A 17267-nucleotide genomic window follows, 5' to 3' on the forward strand; every position below is an offset into this window, starting at 1 on the left:
AGAGGTCCTTGGCCCTGTGAAGGCTCAAAAACCCTCATGTAGAAGAAAGCCAGGGCGAAGAGATGAGAAGGAGTGGGTAGGTGGGTGGGGGGAACACTCTCATAGGGGCAGGGGATGGGAGGAAGAAATAGGGGGAATCCAGAAGGGAAATCAGGAAATGGGATAACATTTAAAAGGTACGTAAAGAAAATATCCAATAAAAAGAAAGAAAGAAAGAAAGAAAGAAAGAAAGAAAGAAAGAAAGAAAGAAAGAAAGAAAGAAAAAGCCTGTGGTTTGTTATCAGTCAGAAAATTACATTGAGTCTGCAACTTGTACATGCCTACTTCTGTCTTCACATTCCTGTTCGGCTTTATTAATTTTTTGCTTGAAAGTTTCCTTTCCAACTAAGTTAGGTGACATGCAAGGTATACACGTTTTTCTACATAGATGTCCCAGCAGTTAAGAGAACTGAGTGCTCTGGCAGAGGTCCTGGGTTCAAGGCCAACATGCATACTGCCTGTAATCACTGTTCCAAGGGATCTGATACCCTCTCCTGACCACCTTTACGAGGCCCAGGCACATGCATGGTGAGCAGACATACATGTGAGGCAAAACATTCATACACTAAAAGTAAATAAAGATATAAAATGTTAAAAAAAGAAATGCTTCTCTACATTTTGATGTTCATTTTTCCTATCTTTGAGAAAAATAGCTTTGAACTTCATTGTCCTAAATAGAAGACCATAGACTATAAGTAGAAATAACTGGATTATACTGACACCAACTTTGAAAAGAGTATTTATTTCTTATTATTGAAAAATACACAAAAGGCCAACATTTGGTGGGTTGCTGGTTTTCCTTGATACAGTTGCTATTGTAAGAAAGGAGGAAATGCATCTGGTATGTAAAGCAGTTTACAGTCTAAGGCATTTAGGCTTAGTGCAGTGGCTCCACATAATGAGGTGCACTCACTAGAGTTAAATACACTGAGGCACACCAGACAGGCAGAGGATCTGACACCACACAGTAGAACTGTTTTCATGCAAGTCAATCTTAGCACTTATACGCCTTCTCCTCATCTTTCATTCTCCCCCCCCACCCCACCCACTGTGCATTTTGAGTTGTTCACAGAACACCGGCAGATTATCTACTCTTCAAGAGTTTGCTTACAACACCACTATCAATAGGGGCACACCAAACACAATGGTGTCATGGATTGGAGCTGGCTCTCACCAAAATGAGGCTCTGGTAGGAAAAACACTGATTTGCAAAGGCACAGTGGAGACAGGTTTAATGTATTAAATATAACATAAATCATTCACAATAACAAGTTTAGTGTTTCCGGGAACTTTTGTTAATACAACACAGTTGGTCACACAAAATACAAATGCTTCTGTTGATTTGTCTTGGCAACTCAGATACATCAACAGTGCTAACAGTTTAACAGCTTTGTTCTCATCTGACAGAAAATAATGGCAGTTCTGCAAGGCAAATGTTAAACCTGACCGTATGTATTTATTAATTCCACAGTGTTTTGACAGATTAGAGGGGAGGGAATCAGAGGATGCTGACACGCTCACTGAGGGCTTTCATCTCTCTCTCTTCAGCCTCAGGACTGTCGCCATGGCTAGCACTCAGATTGATCAGGTGCGCGGGATACTGCAGTCCCTGCTCGCCTGCATACTGTTCCCACCTCGAGTCATCGCTTTCATGGGTAATATAGCGTTCTCCAATTCTGCATTCCAGCTCGCGTAAATCTAACCAGGTCTGGTAGTCCTGAAGAAGAAATTCCAAAATATCATCTTAGAGATCATTGCAACTGACGTGCTTTTCCTACATTGGCAGTTCTTCTAGTCTGTGAGGTGACCTTTCCTTTCTAGTCTCTCAAGGCTGCCCCATTCACCATGCATTCACAGGCAGCATCAACACCGAGGTCAACCTATTTGCTTAGCCCTAGACCATGCATGCTGCTTGTAGGACGCCATGGCTCCCAGTGTAGATAATTAATGCTTGTAGTCAAGCAATTAGGAATGTTGACATTGCTTCACAGTTTAATGGCTATAAGTAATCCTTCATTATTTCAGAATATCATTTTCTAAACTTTAACACTCAATGTGAAAACAGCAAATATTTAAGAGAGAATGCAGTATACATTCATATACTTTACATCTGCCATGTATTTATATTCATGCATAATATCCTGAGACTTGAAATACAGCTTGCAAATGAGGCCAATAAATGGGCAGATGGGTATCTATTGAGACAATTATCAGGATTAAGCATACAGATGCTTTCCAAATCTGGTCTTTTTGCATTCTGCTATGACCCTTCGTATGTGTATCTCTCTCTGTCTCTGTCTCTGTCTCTCTCTCTCTCTCTACTTCTCTCTCTCTCTCTCAGAGCTCTGTCCATATATTCTGTGTATATGTGTACCTTCATCAAATCTTCCTGATAGAAAGAGGGACATTTAGAAATACTACACTGTTATTAAATCTCAAGAAATCACATGCATTTTGGAAAAAAATAATGTTAGGGTAATTACATCTGTATAAACATGACAAAAGATTTTTACAGCTAATATAAAAGTCTTCTATAAATAATTAGAAACATACCAACAAAAGACAAACCACAGATGACTTTTACCTGTAGCCAGGGGTGACTCAAGGTCTTGTCCACACTGTAGCGTTTTCTCATTTTCACTTGTAGCAAGTTATTGATAAGATCAATGGCTGAAAATTAATCATTATTAAAAATAGTTACCAATTATGTAATGAATATGGAATGTACAAAGAGTCTTGAGAATATCTGGTATTATAGAGATATAAGAGCCATTTAGTGGTAATAGTAAAACCTGAAGGCAATTACTGGAGAATTCTAAATCAAGTTGGAAATCAGGGGGCGGGAGGGGCAAGTATTTGAATTTATTACACAACGGGAATTTTAACTTGTAAACTCTGTAATATTTTTTATTTTAATATATGCAATTTTAACATGTCTTAAACAAATATAAGACTAGTATTGAAGAAAGAAAATTGCTAATTTTGTTATAAAATATAACCAATATTTGAATACATATAAAGGGAATTCCAGGTTTCAATTAGTTGGATGTGGGAGGCCAAGAGGCCAAGGCTGAAGGAATGTTTGAACTACAGTGTGAGTCCCTACTTTGAAAAAAAAATATGGTTGAAGATGCAGATATGTGGATATTGTATATTCTAGAAAAAATACAGTAAAACATGAATCACTTTTCAAAATATACCTGTGACCTAAAAACAGTTCTGTAGGAAATGACTTTATCTTTGAAATTTTTCTTTTGTTTTTCAAAAGGGCAATAAATTAGATTTATATTGGAAATTTTTTATTTCCTGGTACAAGACAAGTACTGCCCTCTGAAGAGTTAGGATCGCTGCCCAGTCAATTGTCTACTCTGCCTGCCTGGGGCTCATGTGCACAGAATTCAGGGAGAAAAGAACGTTTTTCCCTTTACCTTCTGTACGAAGCGTCTACCTGACACCACGTGATGACGTTCTCGACATTAAACTGTTGCAGGGTTGTATTTTTAGCTTCCATGCTACATTTTATTCTTAAATTAAATCTTCCATTTCGGACTGGTTTTCATAACTTATCTATTTCGTTTTATTGCCCCTCCCCCTAATGTGTAGTATCCAATAATATAAGCTTTTGCGGTAGAGTATGCCGCTTCTCTTGACTAGCCTACCCTACGCCTGAAGTCCGACCGAGCGATTTTTCTACCAAAAGCCTTAATACATGAAAAACAGAGAATTAACTCTCCAGGTTTCCCCACCAGATTTTAATAGGGACGTCCTGAAGAACTGTGACTTATCCACATCCGCTTGCGTGGCCTTGAAAATCCAGACTGAAAGAACTGTCCACAGTAACAAACTTGCAACATTCAGTCCAAACAGATTCAAATCCTCCGTTATTAAGCAAAGGAAATTAACTTCCATAATTTTGGGCATTTAGGATTTTTCCTTTGGTTCTAATATTTATATATTTTCCAAAACCAAAGGGCTTTATAACCAACACTAACTTTTTGATTAGGAAAATTAAATGCAACAACACACATTTAAAGGCCACCTCTGCCTCTCAACCCTGCCTTGGCGAGGGTACCTGAGGAAGTAGGGTACTTAGTACAATTTCAGAGTCCAAGCATGTGTTTTCTCCAGGCTTTTGAAAGTATGGTTCTCCCTGTGCACAGTGTGTTGGGCATGAGCTTTAAAACATCCATTCATATGATTTACTCGCTGGAGAGTAAAGTGCACCTTCCACTCTGGCTGCTGTGAAGGCACAGTTCAAAAATGGAGGCCAAGGGGTGAAGGCAGAGCTCATGTGCTACGGCAAGCACGCAGCGGCAATACATTTCTCCAAGCACCGCAGGGCATAAATACACGTTATTAATTCACTCGTTCTGCTTTGAATTCTGTAATTAGAAAGGTGGGAGTACAGTAACTCAACAAAAGGTCTGCTTTGTGCCCAAATGGGCCCCAGCAGTGAGCCGCACGGCCTAATGGATAGAGAAGTCGTGGCGGAGGAAGGACTACAAGTGTCTACAGAGAAATGGAAAATGGAAAGATGGAAAAATTGTTCTGAATGAAGCATATGATCCCGGGGCCTGCCTGCCGCAGTCCTCTCGTGACCTGAATAAGCAGAGCAAAGCAATGAGGTACTTCCTACGAGAAAGCACTTCGGCTGCAAGGAGAGAAGAAGTGAATACACGTGTGGATCAATGTGTCTTTGCGGCTCTTAAGAAACAGAATGTAAAACAAAAAACCTGTGAGTGTAAAAATCTCCGGTCAACATTATAGCCTTTCCATTATTCAGAAAAAAATATGTTTTCGTTTCTTAATTTTTGAAAGCACCACTTGCTTATCACCACCTAGGGAAACTCTCGAGACAATTCCTTTAATCAAGTTTCATACGATATAGCCTCAATTGCATGATCCAAAGTGGCTTCCAGTAAATCCACTGTGCGTGCGTGCATGTGTGCATGCACAAGCATGTAAAATGCCACATCAAGATTTTTTTTTTTTATTTCTGGGTTTTGAACTCAGGCCATATGCTTGTAAGCAATTCAGCTGCAATCGCATAGGTGCTAGCCCATGTTGCTCAGACTGCAAAGTGGCAACTCTTAGCATTTGACTCAGTTATAGGAAAGGGTTTTCCTTTTTCAGGTTACCTAGATTGCTCCTATTGATAGTTTAGAGAACTATATTGTTGGACACAGCAGCTTTTCAGTCTCTCTCAGCCTCACCCTACACAGTCGTTCAGTGGCCTCTTAGATCCCAGTCTTTCTGCACAGCCCTCTGCTAATAGTCACTAGACCTTGATAATGTCCTTCTAAAAACTGGGGCAAATTTTTGCTTATTATTATTGGCAAGTTTGATCTATACATGGGCCTTCTTTCTATGCCCTTGGAGTAAAAGATTTTATTCTTTAAAACTGTTGCATCCATGTTAGACATGGTATAACAATAGCTCTATGAAATGCAGCTTCAATCTATAATTATACCAAAAAGGGGAAGTTACAGTTACTCAAAGCCCAGAAGTTGATTAAAGTCAGGTGGCTTAGAGGCTATAGTGTTGAGGCTGCAACTCAGGAAACCCAGCTTCCCAGGCTGTGATCTTATACAATATGGCAGACAGAAGCCATATCATACTGTAACTGTATTGTTACTAACTGATAATGTCAGCATTTAACAATTTTATAATTTTTATAGGATATTTTTATCTATATTTCAAATGTTATCCCCGTTCTTGGTTTCCCATCCTTAAATCCCCTATCCTATACTGCCTTCCCCTTCTTTTATGAGTGTTCCCTCACCAATCCATCTACCCCTTCATGCCTCCCACCCTGATGTTCCCCTACACTGGGGAGTCCAGCCTTGGCAGGGCCAAGGGCTTCCCATCCCATTGGTGACCAACAAGGCCATCTTCTGCTACATATGCAGCTGGAGCCATGGTCTGTCTATGTGTAGTCTTTGGATGGTGGTTTAGTCCCTGAGAGCTCTGGTTGGTTGGCACTGTGTCATGCTATGGCAGGGCCTCTCAGGAGACAACTATATCAGGCTCCTGTCACCATGCACTTCTTGTCATCACCAAGAATGTCTGGGTCTGGTGGCTGTATGAATATGGGATGGATCCCCATGTGGGGCAGTCTTTGGATGTTTTTTCCTTCAGTCCAAACTTTGTCTCTGTATCTCCTCCCATAAATATTTTTGTTCTCCCTTCTAAAAAGAGCTGAAGCATTAAACTTTGGTCATCCTTCTTAAGCTTCATGTGGTCTCTGGATTGTATCTTTGGTAGTCTGAGCCTTGGTGATAATATCCACTTATCAGTGAGTGCATACCATGTGTCTTTTTTTGTGATTGAGTTACCTTACTCAGGATGATATTTTCTAGTTCCATCCATTTGCATATGAATTTCATGAAGTCATTGTTTTTGATAGCTGAGTAGTACTCTATTGTGTAAATGTATCACATTTTCTGTATCCATTCCTCTGCTGAAGGACATCTGGGTTCTTTCCAGCTTCTGGCTATTATAAATAAGGCTGCTATTAACATGTGTCCTTGTTATACATTGGAGCATATTTTGGGTATATGCCCAGGAGTGGTATAGCTGGTAGTACTATGTCCAATTGTAATCATGGACTTTAGAAGGTGTTAAGCCAGAAATACAGGGGGAACATGTACAGTAGGTTTAGGGAGGTTTAGAAGTGCCCAGCCATTGAGCTAATCAAGACACATCAAAATTAGCTGGTGTGTGTGTGTGCGCGCATGTGTGTTTCATTTGCAAATTTAGAGAGCTCTTGGTCAGGTGCAATGCGTGTGTGAGCCAGTGGGAGACAAATGGTTTAACTAATTCACCCTCACCAATACAATGGACATTAAATTTTTCATTATGTTTCCATTACGCTTTTACATATTGAATTCAGGGCTTCTTGTGTTTCATTGTAACTGCAGCCCACAGTTTAGCCCTCAAAGAATATTCTGAATGTGATATGATTTCCTTCTGTCCGTTTTTTTCACTCTCCACATGAATAAACTCATTTACTATGTGTTAATCCCATTATTAGAACCTTTTTTTCGGGCAAAGCACAGAACTTTAAACAGAGAACTTTCTGGCTACATCCTAACTCACACTTCCAGGGCTATTATTTCTTGAGCAGATTTTTCCTACTCCAGAGTTCCCATCTAGCTCATACTTCATTAGCCCCAACAGGCTATTACAGGAGGTTTCTCACCCACAAAATACATTACTGTGAGCGGGATCTATCTGTCCTTGATGCTACTCTACCTATCAACTCGGCAAGCCTATGGAGAAAGAAAAGGAGCTATTCTGACATAATAGATCCCTGGCAAAGGAATTCTGACAAATAGTGGCTTTTAGTCATTTCCTCTAAGGACCATGATTGGTTTTCTAAATGTTTAAAAAAAGCCATCTATTTAATCATTAATTATGGGAATCTATCAGAAATAAAGTCTAAAATTCTCAGTGAATGATTACTGCATCGAGTCTCCTTTCATGAGACGCAGGCAACTGTAGCCTGTCTCACACACATTAGTATCTTTCTCATTTCAATCATGGGTCTCTCAAAAGCACACTAGCCACAAGCCTACACTGATTAACTTCTTAAGGAATTCAAAGTGTATCTATCTGTCTCTTGTCTGCTACCCAGAGTTTGTAAGGACACTTTCATGTCCTCCCTGGTTCCAGTTCCCAGCAGGCATTGCTGTAAACACTTCACAAAAGAAAAAGGACCAAGAGTAGGAAAGGAAGTGGCAGTAACAAAACAAAGTCTAGTGCCAACAGTCCCAAAGGAGCAAAAAAAGTCAAGGTGCTCCAGCTGTAGCTGTCAATCTGAAAAAAAATCAGGAGGCTAACATTCACATATGGATATGAGTTACTTCAATGATTGTTTCAAGCACTACCCGTTTACTTGCAAATTTCACTGTTCTTAAAAGCTGAACAATATCCCATTTTATAAATACATAAAGTTTTTATTATCCATTTCTCACTTGATTGCAAGCAAGGCCATTTCCAACTTCTGGCTCTAAACAATAGAGCAGCTCTGCACACAGATGAGCAAGCATTTCTATAGAAAAATGTTAGCTTCGAGTCTTAAATATGTCCCTTTCGATCTAAACAACCAAGCAGCTGAGTAGACAGTAAGGGACCAGAGGTGAAAAGGCTTCCTCCAAGGAAAGAGAGATAGAATATAACAATGAAGAGATAAAGGGAAAACTAGGAGAATTAACTGGGAGGGAAATAAAAATGCAGGATATATAGGACAGTATATGGAAAAGGACAACTAATACCAGAGGCATGTTGAAAAGCCATAAGAAATCCCACTGCTCTAAAAGTGTCTTAAATATAGATATATGTGAAATGAATCTAAATGGAGTCACCACCATATCATAGGGGATATAATGCCATAAAGATATATCACCAAGTAAAACTTCTTTGTTGAATTCTTAGCCCAAGAGTACCATATGCTCCCCCATATCATCACAGGCTGTTACCAAGGCTATTAGTTGCTCTCCACGGCATGATGGTAAATCCTTATTGGTGAAGACACAATTTAATTATGTCATCAAACATCAAGAAATTAGGCTGGAGCCCAACTAGGCACTTTACTCCTACTGTGTAGCATTTGTGGTGTTGGAAGGCAGTCCGCATGCTACTGGAGGAGACAACTAATCCATCTGATTCAGTAACAAACTCTGAAAACTACAGCAGTAATCTCTCTGTAAGATACGTTGCTGTAATAATGGCACGTGTTATGGTACTTACCAATAACGTTTAATTGAATTTAAGGCCTGTACCATGTGATGAAACCCATGCCTGAAACTACTAATGTGGCTGTGAACCTGAGACCCAATAGAATATAAGCTCTAGGTGAATTCTACCTCTTTTCTTCTGTGAAAGGATCGTTGTAATAAAATGACTACAATGACATCTTCTGAATCTCACAGATCAAAGCATCAGTTAATCTTCATAAGAGAAGGCTTTTATTTTCAAGTGCACCATACACAGAGACCTACAACTAGACAATGTGTAAAGAATGAAGGACTTTGGAGTACTTAGCCCTAATTGGGATATCTTTTTTAACATCCTTCTGCTCAAGGCTAAAATATCTACATAAAAGATAGATGGAGAGATTGTAAGAATCATAGATGGATTACTCCAAGGAAATAGCATCTTCTCTAAACAATAGGACTGATGTGCATATAAACACACAGTAACTGTGACAGCATGCCTAAGACCTGTACATGCTTAAGCCAGACAAAATCCTACTGCCAAGAAGGTTGTGGAAACAAACTTCCATCCCAAACCAAGAGTCTGTTTGCAATTGATACTGGCTGGGAAAGAGAAGACCAGTTTTCTCCAATGGAGTGTTACTAGTCCTATTAACCAGACTCCAGGGCAACATAAAATGGATTCTATGTTTTTGCTTTTGGGGTGGGGGAGTACTTTCTGTTTCATTTTGTTTTTGTCTTATTTGTTTTGATTTTCATAGTTCTTTTGTTATTTTGCTGTTGTTACTGTTGAACAATGTGAGAAGGAACATAAACTGGGTGGGTAGGGGAATGGAAGGATTCAGTAGGAGTTCAGAGAGAGAAATTATTAGTATAATAAAATATAACATATGAAAAAAAATAAAAAGAGGTAGAATGCTGACCTAGAAGAAACTAGGTAAAGTATTGCTTTGAAAGGTGAAGGTGTGCAGAGGGGAAATGGGAGAAATGGATACAAGAGTAGGCCAGGTTGTGAATTCCTCTAAAAAACAAAGTGAATGAGGCAAAAACAGGTCGAGGAGTTGGGCAAAGTGGGGCATGAGATGGCAAAGTGGTGTGATGGTGCCTAGGCAGGAAAAGAAAGAGCCATGCAGAAACTACAGGTCACATGGGCCCGGTAAGGATCTGGAGTGCCAACGTAACATAGAAATCTACCAGACAAGGACATGTGGATAGCCTATACTTCTTTCCACAAATCCAGAAAAGCAATTATTTCAGATGTCTGGCTTTTGTGGGACAGGGAATGCTATAACATGGTACTCTAAGCTCTACAGGATAATAAGCTGAGGCGACTTTAGATGGCTGGGTTTCATCTAGGGACAAAGCAAAGCTGAGACTCTCACCCTCTTCATACTTTCTTCCCCTTTTTGTTTCTATCCTGGCATACAATAGGGGCAAACTGGGACGTACCTACAATTACTTGCAATAAATATGACAGCAATGTTTGCATTGCCATGATTGCATTCCAATCATTTCATCCTATTTATTCTCAGAGTCAATCCTCATACTGTTCTAGCAATTCTAATCTCTTATTATCTATACGTTCAGTCCCATTAATAGTTGGCTGTCATATAGTCTCTTAAGCAGCCATATTAGAACAATATAGGGAGTTCTTTTCTTTTCTTTTTTTTTTTCAGTTTCTTTTCTTATGAGAACACTACGGACAATGCAAATTTTAATTTTTACATTTCTCATTCGTGATCGAAGATTTGCTTCTTTCAAAAAAGTCTTTAGTCATACATCCATGTTTTCCTAAAAATTGGAAAAAGGGAGAAATACAGTTCTTAAATCTGTTTTACCTTATCTTCTTTCTTTTTTGTTATTGGCTTGCAACTTTTTGCCCAGCAATTTTTCTCATTACTCTATTAAACAAAAGAGTAACTTGTCCATACAATTTTACCACACACTCATTGTTAAACAGAATGGGTCCTTTCCAATGTGTCTGGAAAGTGTAAGGACAGCTAAACCTCCATGGAGCTCATGGCGAGGTGCACAAGGACATTCTCAGGAGATGGAAATTTAGTATGTATCCTGATTCCGAGGGCTTTAGGGTTAATAGACAAATAAGTGCTTCATAAGTAAAGGTATTTTGATTCTATTTTCCTCTGGCATCAATGCCCTGAATTAACCTTGAAACTACAAACTATACTCTAGTCATTCTGTATTTCAAACTAAACATCAAGTATTTGGATAGCAACTCCTAAGTATACAAGATATATGAGCCCTGCTGTGGAAAAACTGAAACCTTGTAAAGCTTGGAGGAAATCCTGGAAAGATGTTATTACTGACACTTCTGCATAGCTAAATATGTAGGGCCCACAGTTCACATCTCCCATCAAATCCTATCTCCATGTTTCATCAAGACCTTTTTAATCAGCTCAGAGTGTGGCAGTTTCTTCCTATTCTCTCCATTAGCTCTGTTGAGGTCAGAGAGTTTCCTGGTAAACTTGAAGATTCTCTAAAACAAAAGCTGCACTGGAATTTTGAGATAATAGAAAACCACAAAATAGCTGTTTGGGAGCTCCAATGCATTAACCAGGAATTTGAATAGACTCTTTTTCAGCTCTAAGTTTTAATGCTCACGCCTTATGTATGTGGTCTATCTGTTTTGGTTATAATATTTTTGGATGATAGGGCACCAAGCTGTGTAGAATGCAATGGATCATAGGAAACATTGACTGTTGTCAGAAAACCAGAAGGATGTTGGCAATATGGAGTATCTAATTTACAGCAGAGAAAGGACTCATGACAACCCAATGTTCATCATTTTTGTCCAGGCATATAACTTTTTATTTTGATGCTTTCTATGCTCACATTTATCCATCCCACCTGATTCAGGCTGATATTTTCAGAGGGATGCTATTTTGATGGAGCCACCACCAGCCACCCTTTAGGGTTTTTAATTCAAGGCAGTGGTACACACCCTTTCCAGTCTACCCCTGACTGCTGAAGTGTAACGCTTACTACCTCTCTCCCTTTGCTTGGCTTCACACCGATGGGAACTTGTGTGTTTATTTTAAAAATCGTTTTGCAACCCTTCACATTCCAGCTCTCAACCCAGCATGCCGTTGCTCAGCAACACTAACTGGGACGCTCCTCTCAGGGGCTGCCAGCAGCTAACAAGGCCACTGGAAATCATCATCTCACTCGTTCCTGAGTCAATTACCGAAATCCAATGAAGTGTAAGACCTTTAGAGACTCAAGTTGATGGCTTTACTGCTCTCAGTTCTTTCCTCTATAGAAAGTATTCTATCAATGGTTACTCTCTGCTTCACATTCAATCACTTTTTTTTTCTGAAGATCAACAACACGATCTTGAAAAACCATGAATTGTTTCAACACAAGCATATAGAGGTTATTACACCCAGACTTGAAATTTAAGGTAGCAACACAAATACATTTCTGTCATAGAGTGTTCTTTATTTTCATTCCATGCTAAAATCCTTTTGTAAGAGAGTTATGTTTCTAAAAATGAATGCTCAACCAGAAGAAAGGTAAAAATCTTTAGGTGAGGAGTCTCCAGGTAGCTTCTGGGAGTTTTAGAAGTGCCTTGGACATTCCTATTATTCTCAGACCTTAAACTTGGCTAAAAAACGTCTTTGTAGACTTTTACATAGATTTCAATAGAAGTTTGAGGATTTAAACAGAGGATTCTGGTTTACAGGTTTCGGTAGAGGGTGGTGGGGTGTATTTGCCCATGGATCCCTGCTAGTGCTGGGATTGCTGACTTTTAGAACAGATTTTGTGTTGCTGTAGGTTGAGGGAACAAGGACATTGAAAGTGGTTTATAACTAGATCACTATAATGCCATGGATCATTGAATAAACAAATATAAATATGAAGGAAACATTAGGAATCCGTTCTGAACCATATCTTGCTCAGTATTTTAGAATCAAGACTTAAGGGGGCTTTTAGGTTTATTAAGTGTGCAGAACATGCTGTTAGTAATAACAATTGAGTTGAATTATAGAAATAATTCCCCAAATGGCTACAGTCTAGAGCAATGAGTGATAGTGGTAAGAAGATATTTCATAGCCAAATCAAACTAGATCCACTATTTGGATACCTCAATTCTCTACCCTCTAATTCTTCTAATTGAAGAATTGGGAAATATGAGTTAGAGAAGGGGAGGGGCTATGTAAGTTGGGGACCAGGAGAAGGGGTCTGGTGATTGGGATGTAAAGTGAAAAAATAAATGGGAAAAACATGTATAAGCATGAGTAAAGCCTTAAAACTCACAGTTAATCATTATTTTTCGTATTGTCCCCAAATCAAATGTTATGCCAAACTAAATATATTTAAAATAAGGTGGAGCAGGCTTCAGACTATCATCAGTTGTCGTCGTCGTCGTCGTCGTCGTCGTCGTCGTCGTCGTCGTCGTCATCATCATCATCATCATCATCATCATCATCATCACTATTGTATAGTTTACTATGTAGCCCAAGTTGACTTTCAACATTTGGTCATCTGGGTTATAAGAAATTGCAGCGATGTGCCAGTATTATACTTATTATAATATATCATACTTCACAAGAGTCATTGAACCTAAAGGTAGATCTGATCTGAGGTTCTGTTTAAAAGTAACAGAAGCAAAGAAGATCATTCTTGGATCAAATCACCAGAAGACAAGAGACTGTGGCACTCGTGAAGGCTGATGAGCTTGATTTGGAAAAGAGGTGATAATTCGAATCCTTCCACCAGTGCCCTTCTGGTCATTGTATTAGGCTTTAACCAAGAGAACTTGGGCCCTTTTAAGCCTGTTTACTTTCTATGACTGGAAGAAACTGAAACTATTCTGAATAATTGCTCAGTATATTGGTATACTCGGGCATATGTGTTAGGTAAGATACTCTATTTTTCATAAATTACTATGTATGTTTTTAGAGTATTCTCTTTTGCTATTGTGGATAGAACCAAACATCAAGTATTTACCCACCCGTGGCCCTTATTACTCAGACATCTACAATGGGTATAGATGCTGTATTTCAGCTCAACTATGGTAGAACTTTAGAAGCACAATTTTCAATCCTTATTCAAATATTACACAAAATTTTTATTATTGTGGAGACAAATAACCAATTTTGAGGAAATACAATGTCAACTATCCTTATAAAAGTTCTGATCATTCTCTCAATTGGCCATTTATTGGAGAAAATCCTACTAGCCATATTAAACTTGCATTCCTGATAAGTGGATCCTTTCTTAGTGGGACAGACTTCCCCATATTTCCTCCCTGGAACTATTGATGCACACAGAACCACATAAACTAACTCCACTGGTGGACATCTTTTCAAATCATCACAGGCTCACAATGGTCAAATTCCCTTTTAATGAATACAGTAAAAAACTCTTCTAAAAATTAAACACAGTTGCAGAATTTTAAATTGAGGGCATTTAAAATGTTGCCCCCCATAGAGGTTCTGACCTACATATTCAATTCACTTTATCAACTATGGCTGCACTCCTGGCACCCAGACAGCTTTTCTGAAGCACTTCTCTGACTGGTCCCAGCACCTCTCTTGCGTCCTGTTCTGTCTGACAGTGGTGTTAATATGTTGACAAATCAATCTATTCATTAATATTCAGCAGGCTTGCGGGATCTGCATGCCTTATAAACTGTTACCACACAGCTTAATTAGTAAGATGGCAATTGTCTTTCTTTTGTTTCTCATACCGTCGGATGTCTGGGTCTTATCGAACCAAAACTTACATTCATGAGCTTACTCATTTTGTTTTGAACAAACTGTTGTGAAAGTAGGACCTGGGTTGGTTCCATTTCACAGTGGCAAAGCACTGTTTTTGAACTGTTTAGCATTCTGTAGCACTGTTGGTTTCTGAAACCATACCATGTGCTGATGGCGCTCAGCTTTTATTTAGCCTTTCTTTGTAGTTGTACTTGCTGTATTTTCCAGGGTGTTTTTTTTTGGGGGGGGGGGACACTTGCAGCCAATTTTATTTGAACTTATCAAGTTGAATGACAAAAACTGTTTTAAAATAAAATGTGAATGTTTTGATACATGTAGTGGTATCTTGCAGCTATTGGCTACTTTGAAGTATCACATAATCTACAATATAGAGCTGGGGACTGAGCTGAACTGGGAGGATAAATTAGAGCCCGCTGATCAGGGAGGAAAGAGGCATGAATATAGAGTTGATGGTAGGGCTTACCAGAGTGGGAAAACTGTTGTCACCAAATCATCCCGATTTGATAATTAACTAATGTTGCACTGAGGACAACATTTGAAATCAGTGCAAGGGTATTTCCATTTTCTTCCTCATATTTATACATGTGATATGTCAAGCCTTCCTCTTTGATCAGAATTTTTAATAATACCAACTAGTCATGTGACTCTAGGTCTGAGCAGCAACAGCACTGCAGGAGGCCCAGGAATAGGTGCTCTTTCAGACTTCTCCTGTGAACACAGAAAATGATCTTCTGTCTGCAGGGGTCAGGGTCTCCTTGTGAGACAATTTCCCAGGCTTCCTCTGTGTTGATTACTGCCTTTCGCCTCCCTAATGGCATATGAGGGAGTATCACAACTCAGAAGGAAAAAAAAGTAATCTCTTCCCTGCCCATTACTAACCTTTCTCAAATGTAATGCACATCTCTAATTGCACACATCAATTCGATGATGGCAATGTACTGTTACTCGAACAAATGCTTTCAAATCCTCACTGCAAGGATGTCCTTATTCACGTAATGTAATGAGGCAACTTACACTGAAGCAGACCACATCTCTCTTCATCAGCCTTACAGCCCTCAGTGTCTGGCTATCTATATCATTTTCTCCTTCTAAAAATAACTCTGGCAAAAGCAAAAGCTGTAAAATAAAGTCATCTGTGAAAAGGAGCCACATAACCTGTGCAAACAACAGGATATGGGAAAAAGAATTCCACTGACATTCCATTGGAAATCCTCCTGTGTGTGAACATGGCAGACGTAAAGTCATGGTGGCGTCCTCACTTACCCAGTCACCATGACACAGTCATAACAGTTATTACAGAGAAGAAAACGGAACCCCAGACCATGGTGCTGAATGATATTTATATTCAAATACTATGTGTGGTTTATTTAAAACTTTGAACAAACCATTTATACCATCTATATGGTATAAATGGTATACCATTTATAGCAGAATTATATTTATACCCCCTCCCCACAAAAAAACCCAAAAATAACAAAAAAATCTAGTCCTTAATTCATTTTTCAACCCTTATTTGGGTTCATGAAATTTTTATTTACTTATTTTTGGTTTTGATTGCTTTAAAAGTTACACACCAACACAATGATTCAGGTCCATAAGGAAACTTAAAAATCAAAATAAAACCTCATCTTCTCACTACTTAGAAAACACCTAGCTTTCTCTACTCTTTTACTGATTTCCTATAAACTTCTAAATGAAAGCATGGTTACTTATTTTTAAAGTTTTATTTATTTATTTTTTATGTGCATTATTATTTTTCTGGCATATATGTATGAGCACCATGTGTGTGCCTGATGCCCAGAGGCCAAAAGAATACATCAGAATCCTTGGAAGGTAATTTGAAGTCCTTAGTGAGATGCCACATGAGTTTGAGAAACCAAATGCAGGCTCAAGGTAAGATTAGCCAGTGCTCTTAAGCTCTGAGCCATCCGTTTTTCCACCTCCCCAAATTTTGATTGTACTCACTTTCCCTGACTCTAACGCTGTGCTTTTTAAAGTCTGGTCCATGATTACATCAGTTTGGAAAAACAAATTGTCTTCAGAAACTTCTGTGGTCATTTTTGACTGATGTAAAGGAATTTTCAGCTAGCAACACAGTTGCTCTGGCAACCAATCACATCCAAAGACCTTCTAAGTCTCTATGATCCAGCAGAATGACATACCTACTGGCTGGAATACACACATGTCATTGGCACACACAATTAATCCCAAATAATATAAGTAAGATTGGTTTGTAGAAGAAAGAAGCACGTTTCCTCTACATGCTTGACAAACAATAGAGGGGCAAAGTGGCAAATGAGAGGAAGATTTAAGAGAATGAATCAGAGGTAGGATGTGCCCAACTCTCAAGAGAACAGGAAAGAGAGGTTGCTAAAGAACAGCACAGTGAGACCGAAGGGAAGCGCAGTTCAGTTGAGCTCAGTTGAGCTCTTTTGTGAGTTCTGTTCAGTTTGTGCAGTTCCTGCAGTGCAGGTCAGCAGAGGCAGTTGAAGCCAAAGAATAAGAAGGTGCAAGAAATTTAGAACAAACTGCCAGAGTAAGTTTGAGGCCAAGAACAGCAATTCAGTCAGAAGCCAAAAGAAGCCAGTTTGAATCAGTCATTTTGGAGAGGAGTTTTGAGCCAGAAGAGCTGAGTTGAACCAGCCAGTCAGGGTTCAGAAGGAAATAGAAAGGGTGAGCTTATTTAGCAGTGAGCCTCCCAGATGACAATTATAACTGGTGAATTAAGGTCATTTTTTGCATGCTTCTTGAGTTTGCATGTTTAAAA

General features: G+C 39.0%; 1 protein-coding gene across 2 annotated transcripts in view; it reads right to left on the reverse strand.

The window, feature by feature from the left end:
• Positions 1 to 765: 765 nt before the first annotated feature.
• Prkd1 (protein kinase D1) overlaps positions 766 to 17267 on the reverse strand; it is a 313382-nt gene continuing 296880 nt past the window's right edge. For both annotated transcript variants that reach the window (NM_001412095.1, NM_001276715.2), the window contains 2 exon segments: positions 766 to 1756; positions 2624 to 2709. In NM_001412095.1, coding sequence (NP_001399024.1) covers positions 1538 to 1756; positions 2624 to 2709 — 305 coding nt within the window. In that variant the 3' untranslated portion in view covers positions 766 to 1537.

The sequence above is a fragment of the Rattus norvegicus genome, chromosome 6 (genome assembly GCF_021556685.1).
Source record: "Rattus norvegicus strain SHRSP/BbbUtx chromosome 6, alternate assembly SHRSP_T2T, whole genome shotgun sequence".
NCBI lineage: Eukaryota > Metazoa > Chordata > Mammalia > Rodentia > Muridae > Rattus > Rattus norvegicus.